This window comes from Rhinoraja longicauda, chromosome 1 (assembly GCF_053455715.1).
Source record: "Rhinoraja longicauda isolate Sanriku21f chromosome 1, sRhiLon1.1, whole genome shotgun sequence".
Lineage (NCBI taxonomy): Eukaryota > Metazoa > Chordata > Chondrichthyes > Rajiformes > Arhynchobatidae > Rhinoraja > Rhinoraja longicauda.
The window spans coordinates 1,459,008-1,476,561 of record NC_135953.1 but is presented as its reverse complement, the minus strand read 5'-3'; the positions used below and the strand labels follow the sequence as shown (position 1 = coordinate 1,476,561).

The 17,554-nt window shown below is 53.6% G+C and overlaps 1 protein-coding gene across 3 annotated transcripts in view; it reads right to left on the bottom strand.

Moving 5' to 3' along the window:
- Positions 1 to 17,554, bottom strand: part of LOC144594491 (disintegrin and metalloproteinase domain-containing protein 12-like) — a 108,397-nt gene that overhangs the window by 71,170 nt on the left and 19,673 nt on the right. For all 3 annotated transcript variants that reach the window (XM_078401283.1, XM_078401199.1, XM_078401104.1), the window contains exons 2-3: positions 12,654 to 12,760; positions 7,390 to 7,466 (exon numbers count right to left, since the gene is read on the bottom strand). In XM_078401283.1, coding sequence (XP_078257409.1) covers positions 7,390 to 7,466; positions 12,654 to 12,760 — 184 coding nt within the window. The remainder of the gene's footprint in view (positions 1 to 7,389; positions 7,467 to 12,653; positions 12,761 to 17,554) is intronic.

The following is a 17,554-nucleotide window of genomic DNA, read 5'->3' as shown; positions in this document are numbered from 1 at the left end:
GTTCAATCCCAGCAACTTCAGTTCAGTTTATTGTCACGTGTACCGAGGTACAGTGAGAAGCTTTTGTTGCGCGCTATCCAATCAGCAGAAAGACAAGACATGATTACAGTCGAGTCATTTACAGTGTACAGATACATGATATGGAAATAACGTTTAGTACAAGATAAAGCAAAGTCCGATCAAGGATAGTCTGAGGGTCACCAATGAGGTAGATAGTAGTTCAGCACTGCTCTCTGGTTGTGGTAGGATGGTTCAGTTGCCTGATAACAGCCGGGAAGTAACTGCCCTTGAATCTGTGTGAGTGTGAGAGGTTGAATGTACTGAGAGAGGACACAGTTCATGGCAAGACCCTTCATAGCATTGCTGTACAGAGGGATGGTGGGGTCTCCTGAACATACCTCCCTGCAAGTGGCAACACCCTTAGAGTGGTATAGAAGGTGTGCAGTGTGCTTGCCTTCAGAGATCAGCCATTGGGTATGAGAGTCAGGAAGTCACAATGCAGCTTTATCGGACTTTGGTCGGGCTGCATGTGGAGTGTTGTGTGCAGTTCTGGTCACCCCCATTACAGGAAGGATGTGGAGACTTTGGAGAGGGTGAGAGGAGGTTCACCAGACACTGCCTGGATTACAGGGTTCCAGCTACAGGGAGAGGGTGAGAGGGTGGGGAGGGTGGGGAGGGTGGGGAGGGTGGGGAGGGTGGGGAGGGTGGGGAGGGTGGAGAGGGTGGGGAGGGTGGAGAGGGTGAGAGGGGGTGGAGAGGGTGGGGAGGGTGGGGAGGGTGGAGAGGGTGGGGAGGGTGGAGAGGGTGGGGAGGGTGGGGAGGGTGGGGAGGGTGGAGAGGGTGGGGAGGGTGGAGAGGGTGGGGAGGGTGGGGAGGGTGGAGAGGGGGGAGAGGGTGGAGAGGGTGGGGAGGGTGGGGAGGGTGGGGAGGGTGGGGAGGGTGAGAGGGGGTGGAGAGGGTGGAGAGGGTGGGGAGGGTGGAGAGGGTGGGGAGGGTGGAGAGGGTGGGGAGGGTGGGGAGGGTGGGGAGGGTGGAGAGGGTGGAGAGGGTGGAGAGGGTGGAGAGGGTGGGGAGGGGGGAGAGGGTGGGGAGGGTGGGGAGGGTGGAGAGGGTGGGGAGGGTGAGAGGGGGTGGGGAGGGTGGAGAGGGTGAGAGGGGGTGGAGAGGGTGGGGAGGGTGGGGAGGGGGGAGAGGGTGAGAGGGGGTGGAGAGGGTGGGGAGGGTGGAGAGGGTGGGGAGGGTGGAGAGGGTGGGGAGGGTGGAGAGGGGGTGGAGAGGGTGGGGAGGGTGGAGAGGGTGAGAGGGGGTGGAGAGGGTGGGGAGGGTGGAGAGGGTGGGGAGGGTGGAGAGGGGGTGGAGAGGGTGGGGAGGGTGGAGAGGGTGAGAGGGGGTGGAGAGGGTGGGGAGGGTGGGGAGGGGGGAGAGGGTGAGAGGGGGTGGAGAGGGTGGGGAGGGTGGAGAGGGTGGGGAGGGTGGAGAGGGTGGGGAGGGTGGAGAGGGGGTGGAGAGGGTGGGGAGGGTGGAGAGGGTGAGAGGGGGTGGAGAGGGTGGGGAGGGTGGAGAGGGTGGGGAGGGTGGAGAGGGGGTGGAGAGGGTGGGGAGGGTGGAGAGGGTGAGAGGGGGTGGAGAGGGTGGGGAGGGTGGGGGGGGGAGAGGGTGAGAGGGGGTGGAGAGGGTGGGGAGGGTGGGGAGGGGGGAGAGGGTGAGAGGGGGTGGAGAGGGTGGGGAGGGTGGGGAGGGTGGGGAGGGTGGGGAGGGTGGAGAGGGTGAGAGGAGGTTCACCAGACACTGCCTGGATTACAGGGTTCCAGCTACAGGGAGAGGGTGCACAGAGTTGGATTATTTACTCTGGAACATCAGGGAGACCTGATAGAAGAATATAAAATTACTAGACCAAGTGGACCCGATGGGCCCAAACGTCTCTTGGATTGGTGCAGCACCCTCCTCCTTCCCCCTTCCCTCCCCCCTCTCTCTCCCCATCCCCCCTCCCCCTTCCCCCCTCCCCCTCACACCATCCTCCTAAACCCCCTTATCCCTCCTCTCCACTCCCTCCCTCCCTCCCTCCCCTCACCTCCTCCCTCCCTCCCCCCTCCCTCCCTAGGAGATAGATTTAAACTTGAAAATGTGAGTAACTTTTAAAATATAACACTGATTTCAATGAAACTTCCTCCATTAGCACCAAAGGGATGACGGTGAGTAAGGTGGGCCTAAAATTGTCGTGCTATCGTGTACCATTTTGGCTGTAGTTCAGGAACAAACAAATAAACAAACAAGAGTGTTAGTATATAGATGAGAAGCATAGAGTGACACAGCGTGGAAACAGGGCCTTTGGTCCAACTTGCTCACACCGACGAACATGCCCCATCTACACTATTCCCACCTGCCCGCATCTGGCCCACAGCCCTCTAAAGAAGGGTCTGAAGAAGGGTCTCGACCTGAAATGCCACCCATTCCTTCTCTCATGAGATGCTGCCTGACCCGCTAAGTTACTCCAACATTTTGTGTCTTAATCCCTCTAAACCTACTCCATCCAAGTACATGTCTAAATGTTTTTTAAACATTGCCATGGATAGGGTAGCCAGTCAGTCATCACACAAACCAACCTCTCTTCCATTGACTCCATTTATACCTCACGCTGCCTCGGCAAGGCCAACAGCTGTTATCAGGACACTGAACCATCCTACCACAACCAGAGAGCAGTGCTGAACTACTATCCACCTCATTGATGACCCTCGGACTATCCTTGATCGCACTTTACTGGCTTTACCTTGCACTAAACGTTATTCCCTTATCATGTATCTGCACACTGTAAATGGATCGATTGTAATCATGTATTGTCTTTCCACTAACTGGTTAGCACGCAACCATATTCACAAAACGCTCTTCACTGTCCCTCAGTACAGGTGATGCTAAACCAAGCTGAGGTGGATGGATGAATGCAGGGAATCGCTCATGTTTGCAGGGGTTAAATGATTGGCAAAGTTACGCTGGAAGCTTTCATGCAGAGTTGTCGGGGCAGGGATTACTGCCAATCATGATGACGGGCGGGGGAGGGGAGTTTGAGGATTTTAGATTTAGAGATACGGCGCGGAAACAGTCCCTTCGGCCCACCGGGTCCGTGCCGCCCAGCGATCCCCGCGCACTAACACTATCCTACACACACTAGGGACAATTGTTACATTTGCCCAGCCAATTAACCTACATACCTGTACGTCTTTGGAGTGTGGGAGGAAACCGAAGACCTCGGAGAAAACCCACGCAGGTCACGGGGAGAACGTACAAACTCCGTACAGACGGCGCCAGTAGTCAGGATGGAACCTGAGTCTCTGACGGCGCTGCATTCGCTGTAAGGCGGCAACTCTACCGCTGCGCCACCGTGGCGCCAGATGTTCATTAATCACAGGCAGAGTTGGGAGTCAAAACGTCGCGTACACAAGTACAATCACGCCGCACACACGCCCAACAGGCCGTGCTAAGAGACAAGTGCCAGAGGGAAACAGAGCGTGGCAACATGGCAGTGTTCCAGTTGCAGAGAAAGACTCCTCGGTCCACGTGCAGAGTACTGTGCTCAGTAATGGTCAGCCTGTAACAGGAAAGATGTCACCAAACTGGAAAGGGTGCAGAGACGATTTACGTGGATGTTAATAGACAATAGACAATAGGTGCAGGAGGAGGCCATTCGGCCCTTTGAGCCAGCACCACCATTCAATGTGATCATGGCTGATCATTCTCAATCAGTACCCCGTTCCTGCCTTCTCCCCATACCCCCTGACTCCACTATCCTTAAGAGCTCTATCTAGCTCTCTTTTGAATGCATTCAGAGAATTGGCCTCCACTGCCTTCTGAGGCAGTGAATTCCACAGATTTACAACTCTCTGACTGAAAAGGTTTTTCCTCATCTCCGTTCTGAATGGCCTACCCCTTATTCTTAAACTGTGGCCCCTGGTTCTGGACTCCCCCAACATTGGGAACATGTTTCCTGCCTCTAACTTGTCCAACCCCTTAATAATCTCATATGTTTCTATAAGATCCCCTCTCATCCTTCTAAATTCAAGTGTATACAAGCCTAGGACTCGAGCCTAGGACTGTTGCCAGGACTCGAGGGCCTGAGCTTTAGGGAGAGGTTGAACATGCTAGGACATTACTACTTGGAGCGCAGGAGGATGAGGGGTGATCTTATAGTGGTGTTTAAAATCATGAGGGGATTAGATCAGGTAGATGCACAGAGTCTTTACCCAGAGTAGGGGAATCGAGAACCAGAGGACATACATCGACCGATCAGCCAAAACATTATGACCACTGACAGGCGAAGTGAATAACATTGATTATCTTGTTACAATGGCACCTGTCAAGGGGTGGGATATATTAGGCAGCAGGTGAACAGTCAGTTCTTGAAGTTGATGTGTTGGATGCAGGAGAAATGGGCAGGAGTAAAGACGTGAGCGACTTTGACAAGGGCCAAATTGTTATGGCCTGACGACTGGGTCAGAACATCTCTGAAACGGCAAGGCTTGTGGGGTGCTCCCGGTCAGCAGTGGTGAGTACCGACCGACAGTGGTCCGAGGAGAGACAAACCACAAACCGGGTGTCGGGGGCCCAAGACTCATCGATGCGCGAGGGCAACGAAGGCTATCCCGTCTGGTCCGAACCGACAGAAGGTCGACTGTGGCACAAGTCACGGAAAATGTTAATGGTGGTCACGGGAGGAATGTGTCACAATACACAGTGAATCGCACCCTGCTGCGTATGGGGCTGCACACGGAGGATTGCATATATGTTTGTACGCACCGTCAGGATTGGCTATTTTTTAATTTCGTTGTACTCGTTGCAATGACAATAAATGAATATTATTATTATTATTATTATTATTATTATATTAGGCAGGGGGTCATAATGTTTTGGCAGGTTTACGCTGAGAGGGGAAAGATTGAATAGGAACCTGAGGGGCAATGCTTTCACACAGAGGGTGGTGGGTGTATGGAACGAGCTGCCAGAGGAGGCTACGCTGAATGCACGGAGAACTTTACTGAAAATAGGGGCATCGAGAGTCACAGGTTTAAAGTTAACCAGACCAAGTTAACTAGGCCCAAACCTGCATTGGTGCAGCACCCTCTCCTTCCCCTCCCTCCCCCCCCACTCCCCTCCTCCCTCCCCCCTCTCCCCTCCTCCCTCCCCCCCACTCCCCTCCTCCCTCCCCCCCTCTCCCCTCCTCCCTCCCTCCCTTCAACCCTCCCTCCCCCCTCTCCCCTCCTCCCTCCCCCCTCCCTCCCTTCAACCCTCCCTCCCCCCTCTCCCCTCCTCCCTCCCCCCCTCCCTCCCCTTCAACCCTCCCTCCCCCCTCCCTCCTTAGGAGATAGATTTAAGTGTGAGGTTATCCACTATAAGTGTGAGGTTATCCACTTTGTTGGTAAGAATAGGAAGGCAGAGTATTATCTGAATGGTGTCAAGTTAGGAAAAGGGATCTGGGTGTCCTAGTGCATCAGTCACTGAAAGGAAGCATGCAGGTACAGCAGGCAGTGAAGAAAGCCAATGGAATGTTGGCCTTCATAACAAGAGTTGAGTATAGGAGCAAAGAGGTCCTTCTGCAGCTGTACAGGGCCCTAGTGAGACCGCACCTGGAGTACTGTGTGCAGTTTTGGTCTCCAAATTTGAGGAAGGATATTCTTGCTATTGAGGGCGTGCAGCGTAGGTTTACTAGGTTAATTCCCGGAATGGCGGGATTGTCATATGTTGAAAGACTGGAGCGACTAGGCTTGTATACACTGGAATTTAGAAGGATGAAAGGAGATCTTATCGAAACGTATAAGATTATTAAGGGGTTGGACACGTTAGAGGCAGGAAACATGTTCTCAATGTTGGGGGAGTCCAGAACCAGGGGCCACAGTTTAAGAATAAGGGGTAGGCCATTTAGAACGGAGATGAGGAAAAACTTTTTCATTCAGAGAGTGGTGAATCTGTGGAATTCTCTGCCTCAGAAGGCAGTGGAGGCCAATTCTTTGAATGCATTCAAGAGAGAGCTGGATAGAGCTCTTAAGGATAGCGGAGTCAGGGGGTATGGGGAGAAGGCAGGAACGGGGTACCGATTGAGAATGATCAGCCATGGCCACATTGAATGGCGGCTGGCTCAAAGGGCCGAATGGCCTCCTCCTGCACCTATTGTCTATTGTCTATTTAAACTTTAAAATGTGAATAACTTTAAAAATGTAACACCGATTTCAATGAAACTTCTTCCATTAGCACCAAAGGGTCGCTGTTGAGTAAGGTGGGACTAAAACTGTCGCGCCATCATGCAACACTTTGGCTGCAGTTCAGGAACAAGCAATATAGATGGTATATAGAAGGTGCTGTAAGTAAACATTTAGCAGCACTTACAACAAGTTAATACACTGACTGTGAAAAAGTGTGAGGAATGTTCATTGCAGAAGCATGGCCACAGGGCAGGGAACGGAACCAAATGTTCCAGACAATCCCACAGTTGGGAAGGCCAGGAACGCACAGAGTTTGTCTACCCAGAGCACGGCAATCTAAACCCCCATAGGACAAGGTAGGGGGAGAGATTGAATAGCAACATGAGGGGCAACTTTCTCCACACAGAGGGTGGTGAATGGAACCAGCTGCTAGAGGAGGTGGTTGAGGCAGGGACTGTAACAACATGTAAAACACCAAAGATAGACACAAAATGCCGGTCAGGCAGCATCTGTGAGAACATGGATAGATGATGTTACACAGAGTGCTGGAGTACAGCCGTGTTTACACACGTGTCACCCGCCTCCACAGTCGTGTTTACACACGTGTCACCCGCCACCACAGCCATGTTTACACACGTATCACCTGCCTCCACAGCCGTGTTTACACACGTGTCACCCGCCCCCACAGCAGTGTTTTTCACACGTGTCACCCACCCCCTCTACAGCCGTGTTTAAACACGTGCGCCCGCCTACACAGCCGTGTTTACTCATGTGTCCCCGCCTCCCAGTCGTACTTACACACACATGTGCCCTCCCCCGCCGTGTGTGTACATATGTGTCACCCGCCCTTCCACAGCTGGTTATACGCGTGTCACCCGCTCCATTGCCTTGTTTACACACGTGTCACCCGCCCCCTCCACAGCCGTGTTTACACACGTGTCACCCGCCTCCACAGCCGTGTTTACTCATGTGTCACCTGCCTCCACAGATGTATTTACGCACACGTGTGCCCTCCCCCGCCGTGTGTACATATGTGTTACCCACCCTTCTACAGCTGTTTACACACGTGTCACCCGCCCCCTCCACAGCTGTTTACACACGTGTCACCCACCCCCTCCACAGCCATGTTTACACACGTGTTATCCGCCTCCACAGCCGTGTTTACACACGTGTGCCCGCTACCACAGCCATGTTTACTCACGTGTTGCGGCGTAGGTCCAGGGTCAGCCGCTCCCCCGGGATCTCCACCACGATGCTGACGTGCTCTGGGTACGTGGCCTGTAACAAAGCACATGGTCAGTGGCTGCCCGCTCCATCTCACCCACTGGCACTGGGGCAAAGCACATGGCCAGTGGCTGCCCGCTCCCCTGCTCACTCCCACTGGCACTGGGGCAAAGCACATGGCCAGTGGCTGCCCGCTCCATCTCACCCACTGGTACTGGGGCAAAGCACATGGCCAGTGGCTGCCCGCTCCCGCTCACCCACTGGCACTGGGGCAAAGCACATGGCCAGTGGCTGCCCGCTCCATCTCACCCACTGGCACTGGGGCAAAGCACATGGCCAGTGGCTGCCCGCTCCCACTCACCCACTGGCACTGGGGCAAAGCACATGGCCAGTGGCTGCCCGCTCCCGCTCACCCACTGGGGCAAAGCACATGGCCAGTGGCTGCCCGCTCCCGCTCACCCACTGGGGCAAAGCACATGGCCAGTGGCTGCCCGCTCCCTACACTCCCACTGGGCACTGGGGGGATTGAACCCTCACACAAGCCCCTCAGCACCGTGCGGCTGAACCTTTCCCCGGGGGAGGGTGGGGGGTTGGATCCCGGTCTCGCTGCCTGACGGGGAGATTGGGGCAGACACCATCACAACATTGAGGCAGTAACTTGGAGGGGGCAGTGGAGAACATGGACAACATGGCCAGGCCAGGCCGACCCCAGCAACTCCAGCCCAGTGCCGTCGCCAGGACAACGGGCCCTCAGGCTGAGGGGAGACGTTGCGCAGTTTGGAACTTGAAGGATGCAAGATGGTGCCGGACATATGGCAACTGTCTCGGTGTCCCGAGCCGAAACAGTTCTCCACAGATACACCACCTTCTGACTAACGAAATCCCTCCTCATCTCCTTCCTAAGGAACGTCCTTTATTTCTGAGGCTATGCCCTCTAGTCCTAAACTCTCCCACTGGTGGAAACATCCTCTCCACATCCACTCTATCGAAGCCTTTCACTATTCTGTACGTTTCAATAAGGTCCCCTCTCATTTTCTAAACTCCAGTGAGTACAGGCCCAGTACCGACAAACACTCATCATATGTTTCATCCACTCATTCCTGGGATCATTCTTGTAAACCTCCTCTGGACCCTCTCAGAGCCAGCACATCCTTCCTCAGATATGGGGCCCAAAATTGCTCACAATATTCCAAATGCTGCCTGACCAGCACCGCATAGACCCCCAGCATCACACACACACCCCTGTGACCAGCACCTTGTACAGCCCCAGCATTACACACACACACCCCTGTGACCAGCACCTCATAGACCCCCAGCATCACACACACACCCTGTGACCAGCACCTCATAGACCCCCAGCATCACACACACCCCTGTGACCAGCTTCTCATAGACCCTCAGCATCACACACACACCCTGTGACCAGCATCTTGTACAGCCCCAGCATTACACACACACACCCCTGTGACCAGCACCTCATAGACCCCCAGCATCACACACACACCCTGTGACCAGCACCTCATAGACCCCCAGCATCACACACACCCCTGTGACCAGCTTCTCATAGACCCTCAGCATCACACACACACCCCTGTGACCAGCACCTCATAGACCCCCAGCATCACACACACACCCTGTGACCAGCACCTCATAGACCCTCAGCATCACACACACACCCCTGTGACCAGCGTCTTATACAGCCTCAGCATCACACACACACCCCTGTGACCAGCGCCTTGTACAGCCCCAGCATCACACACACACCCCTGTGACCAGCTTCTCATAGAGCCTCAGCATCACACACACCCCTGTGACCAGCGTCTTATACAGCCTCAGCATCACATCCCTGTTTTTGTATACAAGCCCTCTTGAAATAAATGCCAACATTGTGTTTGCTTTCTTTACTACCGATTTGACTTGCAGATTAACGTTTTGGGAATCCTGCACCAGCTCCCAAGTCCCTTTGCACCTCTGATTTCTGGATTCTCTTCCCATTTAGAAAATGGTCTACACCTTTATTCCTACCACCAAAATGCATGACTCCACACTGCTGTACTATATTCCATCTACCACTTCTCTGCCCACTCTCCCAACCTGTCCAAGTCTTTCTGCAGAGTCCCTGCTTTCTCTACACTACCTGCCCCTCCACCTATTTTTGTATCATCCGCAAACGTGGCCACAAAGCCTTCAATCCCCTCGTCCAAATCATTAATATACAATCATTAATCCATATAATAAATCTCTCCTTGGATCCCATGGGATCTAACCTTCCAGAGCAGTCTACCATGTGGAACCTTGTTGAATGTCTTACTGACCATGTATACAACATCTACAGCTCTGCCCTCATCAACCTTTTTGGTCACATCTTAAAAAACTCAATCAGATTTGTGAGACACGACCTCCCACGTACAAAACCATGCTGACTATCCCTAATAAGTCCCTGTCTATCTAAATGCCAGTGTATGCTACCCTGCAGAATACTCCCCAGTAACTTGCCAGCCACAGACCTCAGACTCACAGGCTTGTCATTTAAGGTGACAAGGGACAGATTAAATAGGAACCTGAGCGGCAACATTTTCACACAAAGAGTGGTGAATATATGGAACGAGCTGCCAGGGGTGGCAGGTGAGGTGAGCATGATATCAGCATTGAAGCCACTTGACAGGTACATGATAGGACAGGTTTAGAGGGATATGGGCCAAACGCAGGCAGGTGGGACTCGTGTAGATGGAGCATGTTGGTCGGCAAAGAAACGCTACTTCTTTTAATAATAATAATAATAATAATGCATTACATTTATATAGCGCTTTTCATATACTCAAAGACGCTTTACAGGGATTTAAAGAACATAGGGAAGTGAATAAATAGATAAATAAGTAAACGAACAGAGAAAGGAGACAGAAGGTGAGGTGACCTTCAGTGGTTGAAGGCAGTGCTGAACAGGTGAGACTTCAGTGATGTTTTGAATGTGGTGAGTGAGGAGGAGTCTCTGACGGTTTGGGGTAGTGAGTTCCATAGGGTGGGAGCAGCGATGGAGAAAGCCCTGTCCCCCCAGGATCTGAGTTTGGTCCGGATGGGGGGGGATAGGAGATTGGCAGCAGCAGAGCGGAGGGTGCAGGTGGGAGTGTGCCTGTGGAGGAGGTCAGTCAGGTAGGATGGGGCCAGGTTATGGAGGGCTTTGTAGGTCATGAGGAGGATTTTGTACTGGATTCTCTGGGGGATGGGGAGCCAGTGGAGTTTGTAAAGGACGGGGGTGATATGGTCACGGATCGAGGTGTGTGTGAGTAGACGGGCAGCGGAGTTTTGAATGTATTGAAGTTTACTGATGATTTTTGAGGGTGCGCCATAGAGGAGGCTGTTACAGTAGTCCAGACGGGAGGTGATGAAGGCGTGGATGAGGGTTTCTGCAGCTGTGGAGGAGAGGGATGGACGGAGACGGGCAATGTTTTTGAGGTGGAAGAAGGCTGTCTTTGTGATGTGTTTGATGTGTTTGTCGAAGGAGAGGGTTTGATCAAAGATGATTCCAAGATTCCGGATGTGAGGGGAGGTGGATACTGGGAGACCATCAATATTGAGGATGAAGTTTTGGGTGGATTTGGTGAGCGTTTTTGGACCAATAATGATGATTTCAGATTTGTTGCAGTTGAGTTTGAGGAAATTTGATTGAAGCCAAGATTTTATTTCAGTGATGCAGTTTGTCAGTCTAGAGTGTGTGGTGGTGGAGATTGACTTGGTGGAGATGAGGAGCTGGATATCATCGGCGAAGCAGTGGAAGTTGAGACCATGACGGCGGATTAAGTGACCAAGGGGGAACAGGTAGAGGATGAAGAGGAGGGGGCCAAGGACTGAGCCTTGGGGGACACCTGGGGGGAGGGGAGCGGTGGGGGATTTACAGTTGTTAATGGAGATGAACTGGTGTCTGTCAGAGAGGTAAGATTTGAACCAGGATAGGGCTGTGCCGGTGAGCTGGATATCATCGGCGAAGCAGTGGAAGTTGAGACCACTTTTAGTTGAGTTTATTGTCACGCGCAGCGAGGTACAGTGAAAAGCTTTTATTTGTTGCTATTATTTGAAAGATTATATCTATTTATAATCAAGCCGTCCACAATGTACAGATACAGGATAAAGGAAATTATGTTTAGTGCAAGATAATGTCCAATAAAGTCTAATTAAAAGTAGTCTGAGGATCTCCACTGAAGTAGATGGGAGGTCGAGACCACTGTCTAGTTGGTGAGAGGATGGTTCAGTTGCCTGATAACTAGGGTTGCCACCTGTCCCGTATTAGCTGGGACATCCCGTATTTTGGGCTAAATTTGTTTGTCCCGTGCGGGACCACCCTTCACCCGTATTAGGCCCGGGGGCCGCTGTAGGCCCGGACAGTGTAGGCTAACAGTGTGTTCGGGGAACGGGGCCGAGTGTGTTCGCCTAACGGAGGTTGCGTTGCTCCCGGCCCGGGCGGCCGCCATTGGTGGAGCGAGAGTAGGTGGTCGCTGGCTGGGCGAGGTCACATGGGGTGTGGGCGGTGACGCCACCTTTCGTCCCTTATTTGGGAGTTAGAAAGTTGCCAACCCTACTGATAACAGCTGGGAAGAAACTGTACCTGAATCTGGAGGTGTGCGTTTTCACACTTCTGTACCTCTTGCACGATGGGAGAAGAGGGAGTGATCGGGGTCAAACTGGTCCTTGATGATGCTGCTGGCCTTGATGAGGTTTTGAAGGCCAAAGGGCCTGTTACTGTGATCATAAGCTCATTAGGTCATGTGATTTAATCATGGCTGATCTATCTCTCCCTCCTAACCACATTCTCCTGCCTTCTCCCCATAACCTCTGACACCCGTACTAATCAAGAATCTATCTATCTCTGCCTTACAAATATCCACTGACTTGGCCTCCAGAGCCTTCTGATGCAATGAATTCCACAGATTCACCACCCTTCCTCCTCATCTCCTTCCTAAAAGAACGTCCTTTAATTCTGAGCTGTGACCTCTAGTCCTAGACTCTCCCACTAATGGAAACATCCTCTCCACATCCACTCTATCCGAGCCTTTCACTATTCTGTAGGTTTCAATGAGTTCCCCCCTCATTCTTCTAAACTCCAGTGAGTACAGGCCCAATGCTGACAAAGGCTCTGCTGTGTGACTCTGCCCAATGTCTCAGTGCCAGTGGGCATCCGTGCCTGTGTTGGGGTCAGGAGCAGGTGGATCAGTGCCCTCCGACTCTGGAAGCTGACGGAGGAGTTACCTGGGGACCAGTCGCTAAACTCCGCTTCTTCTTGCCAGACACCACGTACGGGAACACGAATCTGTAATCGGTCAGTTCGTCCAGAAGGCTCTTCCCGTGAACTCCGTCTGCAGCACGCGATACAAAGGGAAACACAGGTCACGTGGCTGAACACACATCACTGCTGGTCAGTGCAGTTCCAGGGCTGGGCTGTGAACACTGGGACCACAACTGATAACACTCAGAGAAACAGAGACACAAACACACAAACGTCCCGCACAGGAACAGGCCCTTCGGCCCACAATGTAAAACTGATCTCCTCTACCTGCTCGTGATCCATACCCCTCCATTCCCTGCGTATCCACATGCCTGTCTAAAAGCCTCTTACACCCCACTATTGTATCTGCCTCCACCACCACCTCTGGCAGAGTGTTCCAGGCCCCCACCTCCCTCTGTGTAAAAATAACTTGTCCCGCACATCTCCTTTAAACTTTGCCCCTCTCACCTTAACGTTGTGCTCTTTAGTATTTGACATTTCCACTCTGGGAAGAAGGTTCTGACTGTCTACCCTGTCTGTGCCTCTCATCATTTTATCACTTTGCTCATGTCTCCCTGCAATCTCTGGCGTTCCAGAGAAAACATTCTACGTCTCTCCACCCTCCCCCTGTAGCTGAACCCTGTAATCCAGGCAGTGTCTGGTGAACCCCCTCTCACCCTCTCCACCCTCCCCACCCTCCCCACCCTCCCCACCCTCCCCACCCTCCCCACCCTCTCCACCCTCCCCACCCTCCCCACCCTCCCCACCCTCCCCACCCTCCCCACCCTCCCCACCCTCCCCACCCTCCCCACCCTCTCCACCCTCTCTCCACCCTCCCCACCCTCCCCACCCTCCCCACCCTCCCCACCCTCCCCACCCTCCCCACCCTCCCCACCCTCCCCACCCTCCCCACCCTCCCCACCCTCTCCACCCTCTCCACCCCCTCCCCACCCTCCCCACCCTCCCCACCCTCCCCACCCTTCCCCCTGTAGCTGAACCCTCCAATCCAGGCAGCGTCTGGTGAACCTCCTCTCACCCTCTCCAAAGCCTCCCCATCCTTCCTGTAATGGGGGTGACCACAAATGCACACAACACTCCACATGCAGCCCGCCCAAAGTCCCACAGAGCTGCAGCGTGACTTCCTTCTTCCATAACTAAATATTGAAAATAAAACAATGACATTATTTTAAAGTTTATTTGCCTGATAACCGTGGACACAAATTTCCAGCAAGTTCCAGCAAAGGCTCCCAGCACCTCCAGGAGACCCAACCCTGGTCCCAGCACTGCCAGCATGCCCAACCCTGGTCCCAGCACACCCAACCCTGGTCCCAGCACCTCCAGCACGCCCAACCTTGGTCCCAGCACACCCAACCCTGGTCCCAGCACCTCCAGCACACCCATCCCTGGTCCCAGCAGACCCAACCCTGGTCCCAGCAGACCCAACCCTGTTCCCAGCAGACCCAACCCTGGTCCCAGCACCTCCAGCACACCCATCCCTGGTCCCAGCAGACCCAACCCTGGTCCCAGCACACCCAACCCTGGTCCCAGCACCTCCAGCACACCCAACCCTGGTCCCAGCATGCCCAACCCTTGTCCCAGCACACCCAACCCTGGTCCCAGCACTGCCAGCATGCCCAACCCTGGTCCCAGGACACCCATCCCTGGTCCCAGCACCTCCAGCACGCCCAACCCTGGTCCCAGCACCCCCAGCACGCCCAACCCTGGTCCCAGCACACCCAAACCTGGTCCCAGCACTGCCAGCATGCCCCACCCTGGTCCCAGGACACCCAACCCTGGTCCCAGCACCTCCAGCACGCCCAACCCTGGTCCCAGCACCTCCAGCACGCCCAACCCTGGACCCACCTCCAGCACGCCCAACCCTGGTCCCAGCACCTCCAGCACACCCACCCCTGGTCCCAGCAGACCCAACCCTGGTCCCAGCAGACCCAACCCTGTTCCCAGCAGACCCAACCCTGGTCCCAGTGACACCAGCAGCCCCAACCCTGGCCCCAGGACACTCAACCCTGGTCCCAGCAGACAGACCCAACCCTGGTCCCAGTGACACCAGCAGCCCCAACCCTGGCCCCAGGACACTCAACCCTGGTCCCAGCAGACAGACCCAACCCTGGTCCCAATGACATCAGCAGACCCAACCCTGGTCCCAGTGACACCAGCACACCCAACCCTGCTCCCAGCAGACTTAGCACTGGTCATTGGGAACTTTCAAGGAAGTTCAGAGTCAAGACCTGTTCAGCACGAAAACAGGCCCTTTGGCCCACTTTGTTTGGACCAAGTTGGCCAAGTTGGCCTACTGGGCTAGTCCCAATTGCCTGCATTTGGCCCATATCCCTCTAGAACATTCATATCCACGCATCAGTCCAAACTTATATCGAACTTCTATAGTTTCCTCTGGCAGCTCGTTCCACACACAGACCACCCCCTGAGTGAAAAGGTTATCCCCGAGTTCCCTTTTAAATCTCTCCCCTCTCACGTTAAGCCTGTGCCCTCTAGTTATAGAATCCTCTACCCTGGGGAAGAGACTGTGAGTGTTCACTTTATCCATGCCCCTCGTGATCTTTTACACCTCAATGTCACCCCTCAGCCTCCCCTGCTCCAAAGAACAAAGTCCCAGCCTATGCAGCCTCTCCCTGCAGCTCAAGCCCACAAACCCAGGGAACAGCCTGGTCAATCTCTCCTGCACCATTTCCAACTTTAATGACATCCTTTAAGTTCAGGCAGTTGTGAAAGTTGGAAGTGGAAAACAAAATAAATAGACAAGAACAAAGACAAGCAAAACGTACTTAAAAATATCAGATGGGCAGAGTTACGAGCGTTGTAACTAAATATTTGCAGCACTTGTGACAAGACAACAAACTAACTGTGAAAACGTTATAAATGAACGTGACAAAATGTTCATTACAAGACCAGGAACGAAATGTTCCGGACTCTTCCACGGTTGGGATGGACTGGAATCATAATTCATAAGACACGACCTCCAGGGTACAGAGAAGATTTACATGGATGTTGCCAGGACTGGAGGGTGTGAGCTACAGGGAGAGGTTGAGCAGGCTGGGTCTCTATTCCATGGAGCGCAGGAGGATGAGGGGAGATCTTATAGAGGTGTATAAAATCATGAGGGGAATAGATCTGGTGGATGCACAGTCTTGCCCAGAGTAGTGGAATCAAGAACCAGAGGACATAGGTTTAAGGCGAGAAGGGAAAGATTTAATAGGTACCTGAGGGGCAACTTTTTCCACACAGAAGGTGGTGGGTGTATGGATTGAGTTGCCAGAGGAGGTAGTTGAGGCTGGGATCATAATAACATTTAAAAGACACGGTCGGGTATATGGACAGGAAAGGTTTAGAGAGATGTGGGCCAAATCCTTCCTGCACATTGGGACGGAAGGTAGGGTTGTCCAAATACATTTAAACATTCAGAGTCCCATTAAGGGACTTGACAGTTTCTACAACTATGAGAGACACAGATAAGGTATCAAATACCAGAGGGCACCTCTTTAAGGTGAGAGGGGCAGGTTATTACACAGAGGGTGGTGGGGGTCTGGAACGTTCTGCCGGGGGTGGTGGTGGAGTGACGTTTACCAGGCTTTCAGATCAGCAAGTCTCCTGAATCTACAACGTCATGGCTGACCCACCCTTCACCTCAACGCCACCCTCCCATTCCCCTCCCACAGCTCACAGACATAACTCAATGTAGACACAAGGATCAGCACAAGCTGTAAAGACCAGACACAAGAGGCTGACACACATAGTTCAGATGATTCAGCCCTGCATACATGCACTGGCCCCTCCTCCACAGCTCCAGGGGAGAAAATTACAGACATTATTGAAGGCCAGGACCTACACATTGAATGGCAGGCCCATTGTAGAGTAGAGGGGTGAAGTGCAGGGCCAGGGGGAGTGTGGTAGAGCAGAGGGAATGGCAGGGCCAGGGTGGTAGAGCAGAGGCGTGAAGGGCAGGGCCAGGGGGAGTGTGGTAGAGCAGAGGGAATGGCAGGACCAGGGGCAGTGTGGTAGAGCAGAGGGGTGAAGTGCAGGGCCAGGGGGAGTGTGGTAGAGCAGAGGGAATGGCAGGGCCAGGGGGAGTGTGGTAGAGCAGAGGGGTGAAGTGCAGGGCCAGGGGGAGTGTGGTAGAGCAGAGGGAATGGCAGGGCCAGGGGGAGTGTGGTTGAGCAGAGGGGTGAAGTGCAGGGCCAGGGGGAGTGTGGTAGAGCAGAGGGAATGGCAGGGCCAGGGGCAAGGTGGTCGAGCAGAGGGAATGGCAGGGCCAGGGGCAAGGTGGTCGAGCAGAGGGAATGGCAGGGCCAGGGGGAGTGTTGTAGAGCAGAGGGGTGAAGTGCAGGGCCATGGGGAGTGTTGTAGAGCAGAGGGAATGGCAGGGCCATGGGGAGTGTTGTAGAGCAGAGGGGTGAAGTGCAGGGCCATGGGGAGTGTTGTAGAGCAGAGGGATCTAGGAGTGAATGGCAGGGCCATCATTCCCTGAAAGTGAAGCTTAACCCTAATGCACAGTCCTTTACCAAGGGTAGTGGAATCAACAATCAGAGGACGTAGGTTTAAGGTGAGGGGGGGGAAAGATTTAGCAGGAACCTGAGGGGCAACTTTTCCACACAGAGGGTGGTGGGTGTATGGAACGAGCTGCCAGAGGACGTATTTGAGGCAGAGACTATGACACTATGTACTTCCTCTTCTCCCCTCTCCCATCAAGCAAGAGGTACAGAAGTGTGGAAACGCACACCTCCAGATTCAGGGACAGTTTCTTCCCAGCTGTTATCAGGCAACTGAATCATCCAATCAACCAGAGAGCAGTGCTGAACTACTATCTACCTCTGACATCCCTCACACTATCCTTGATCAGACTTTACTGGCT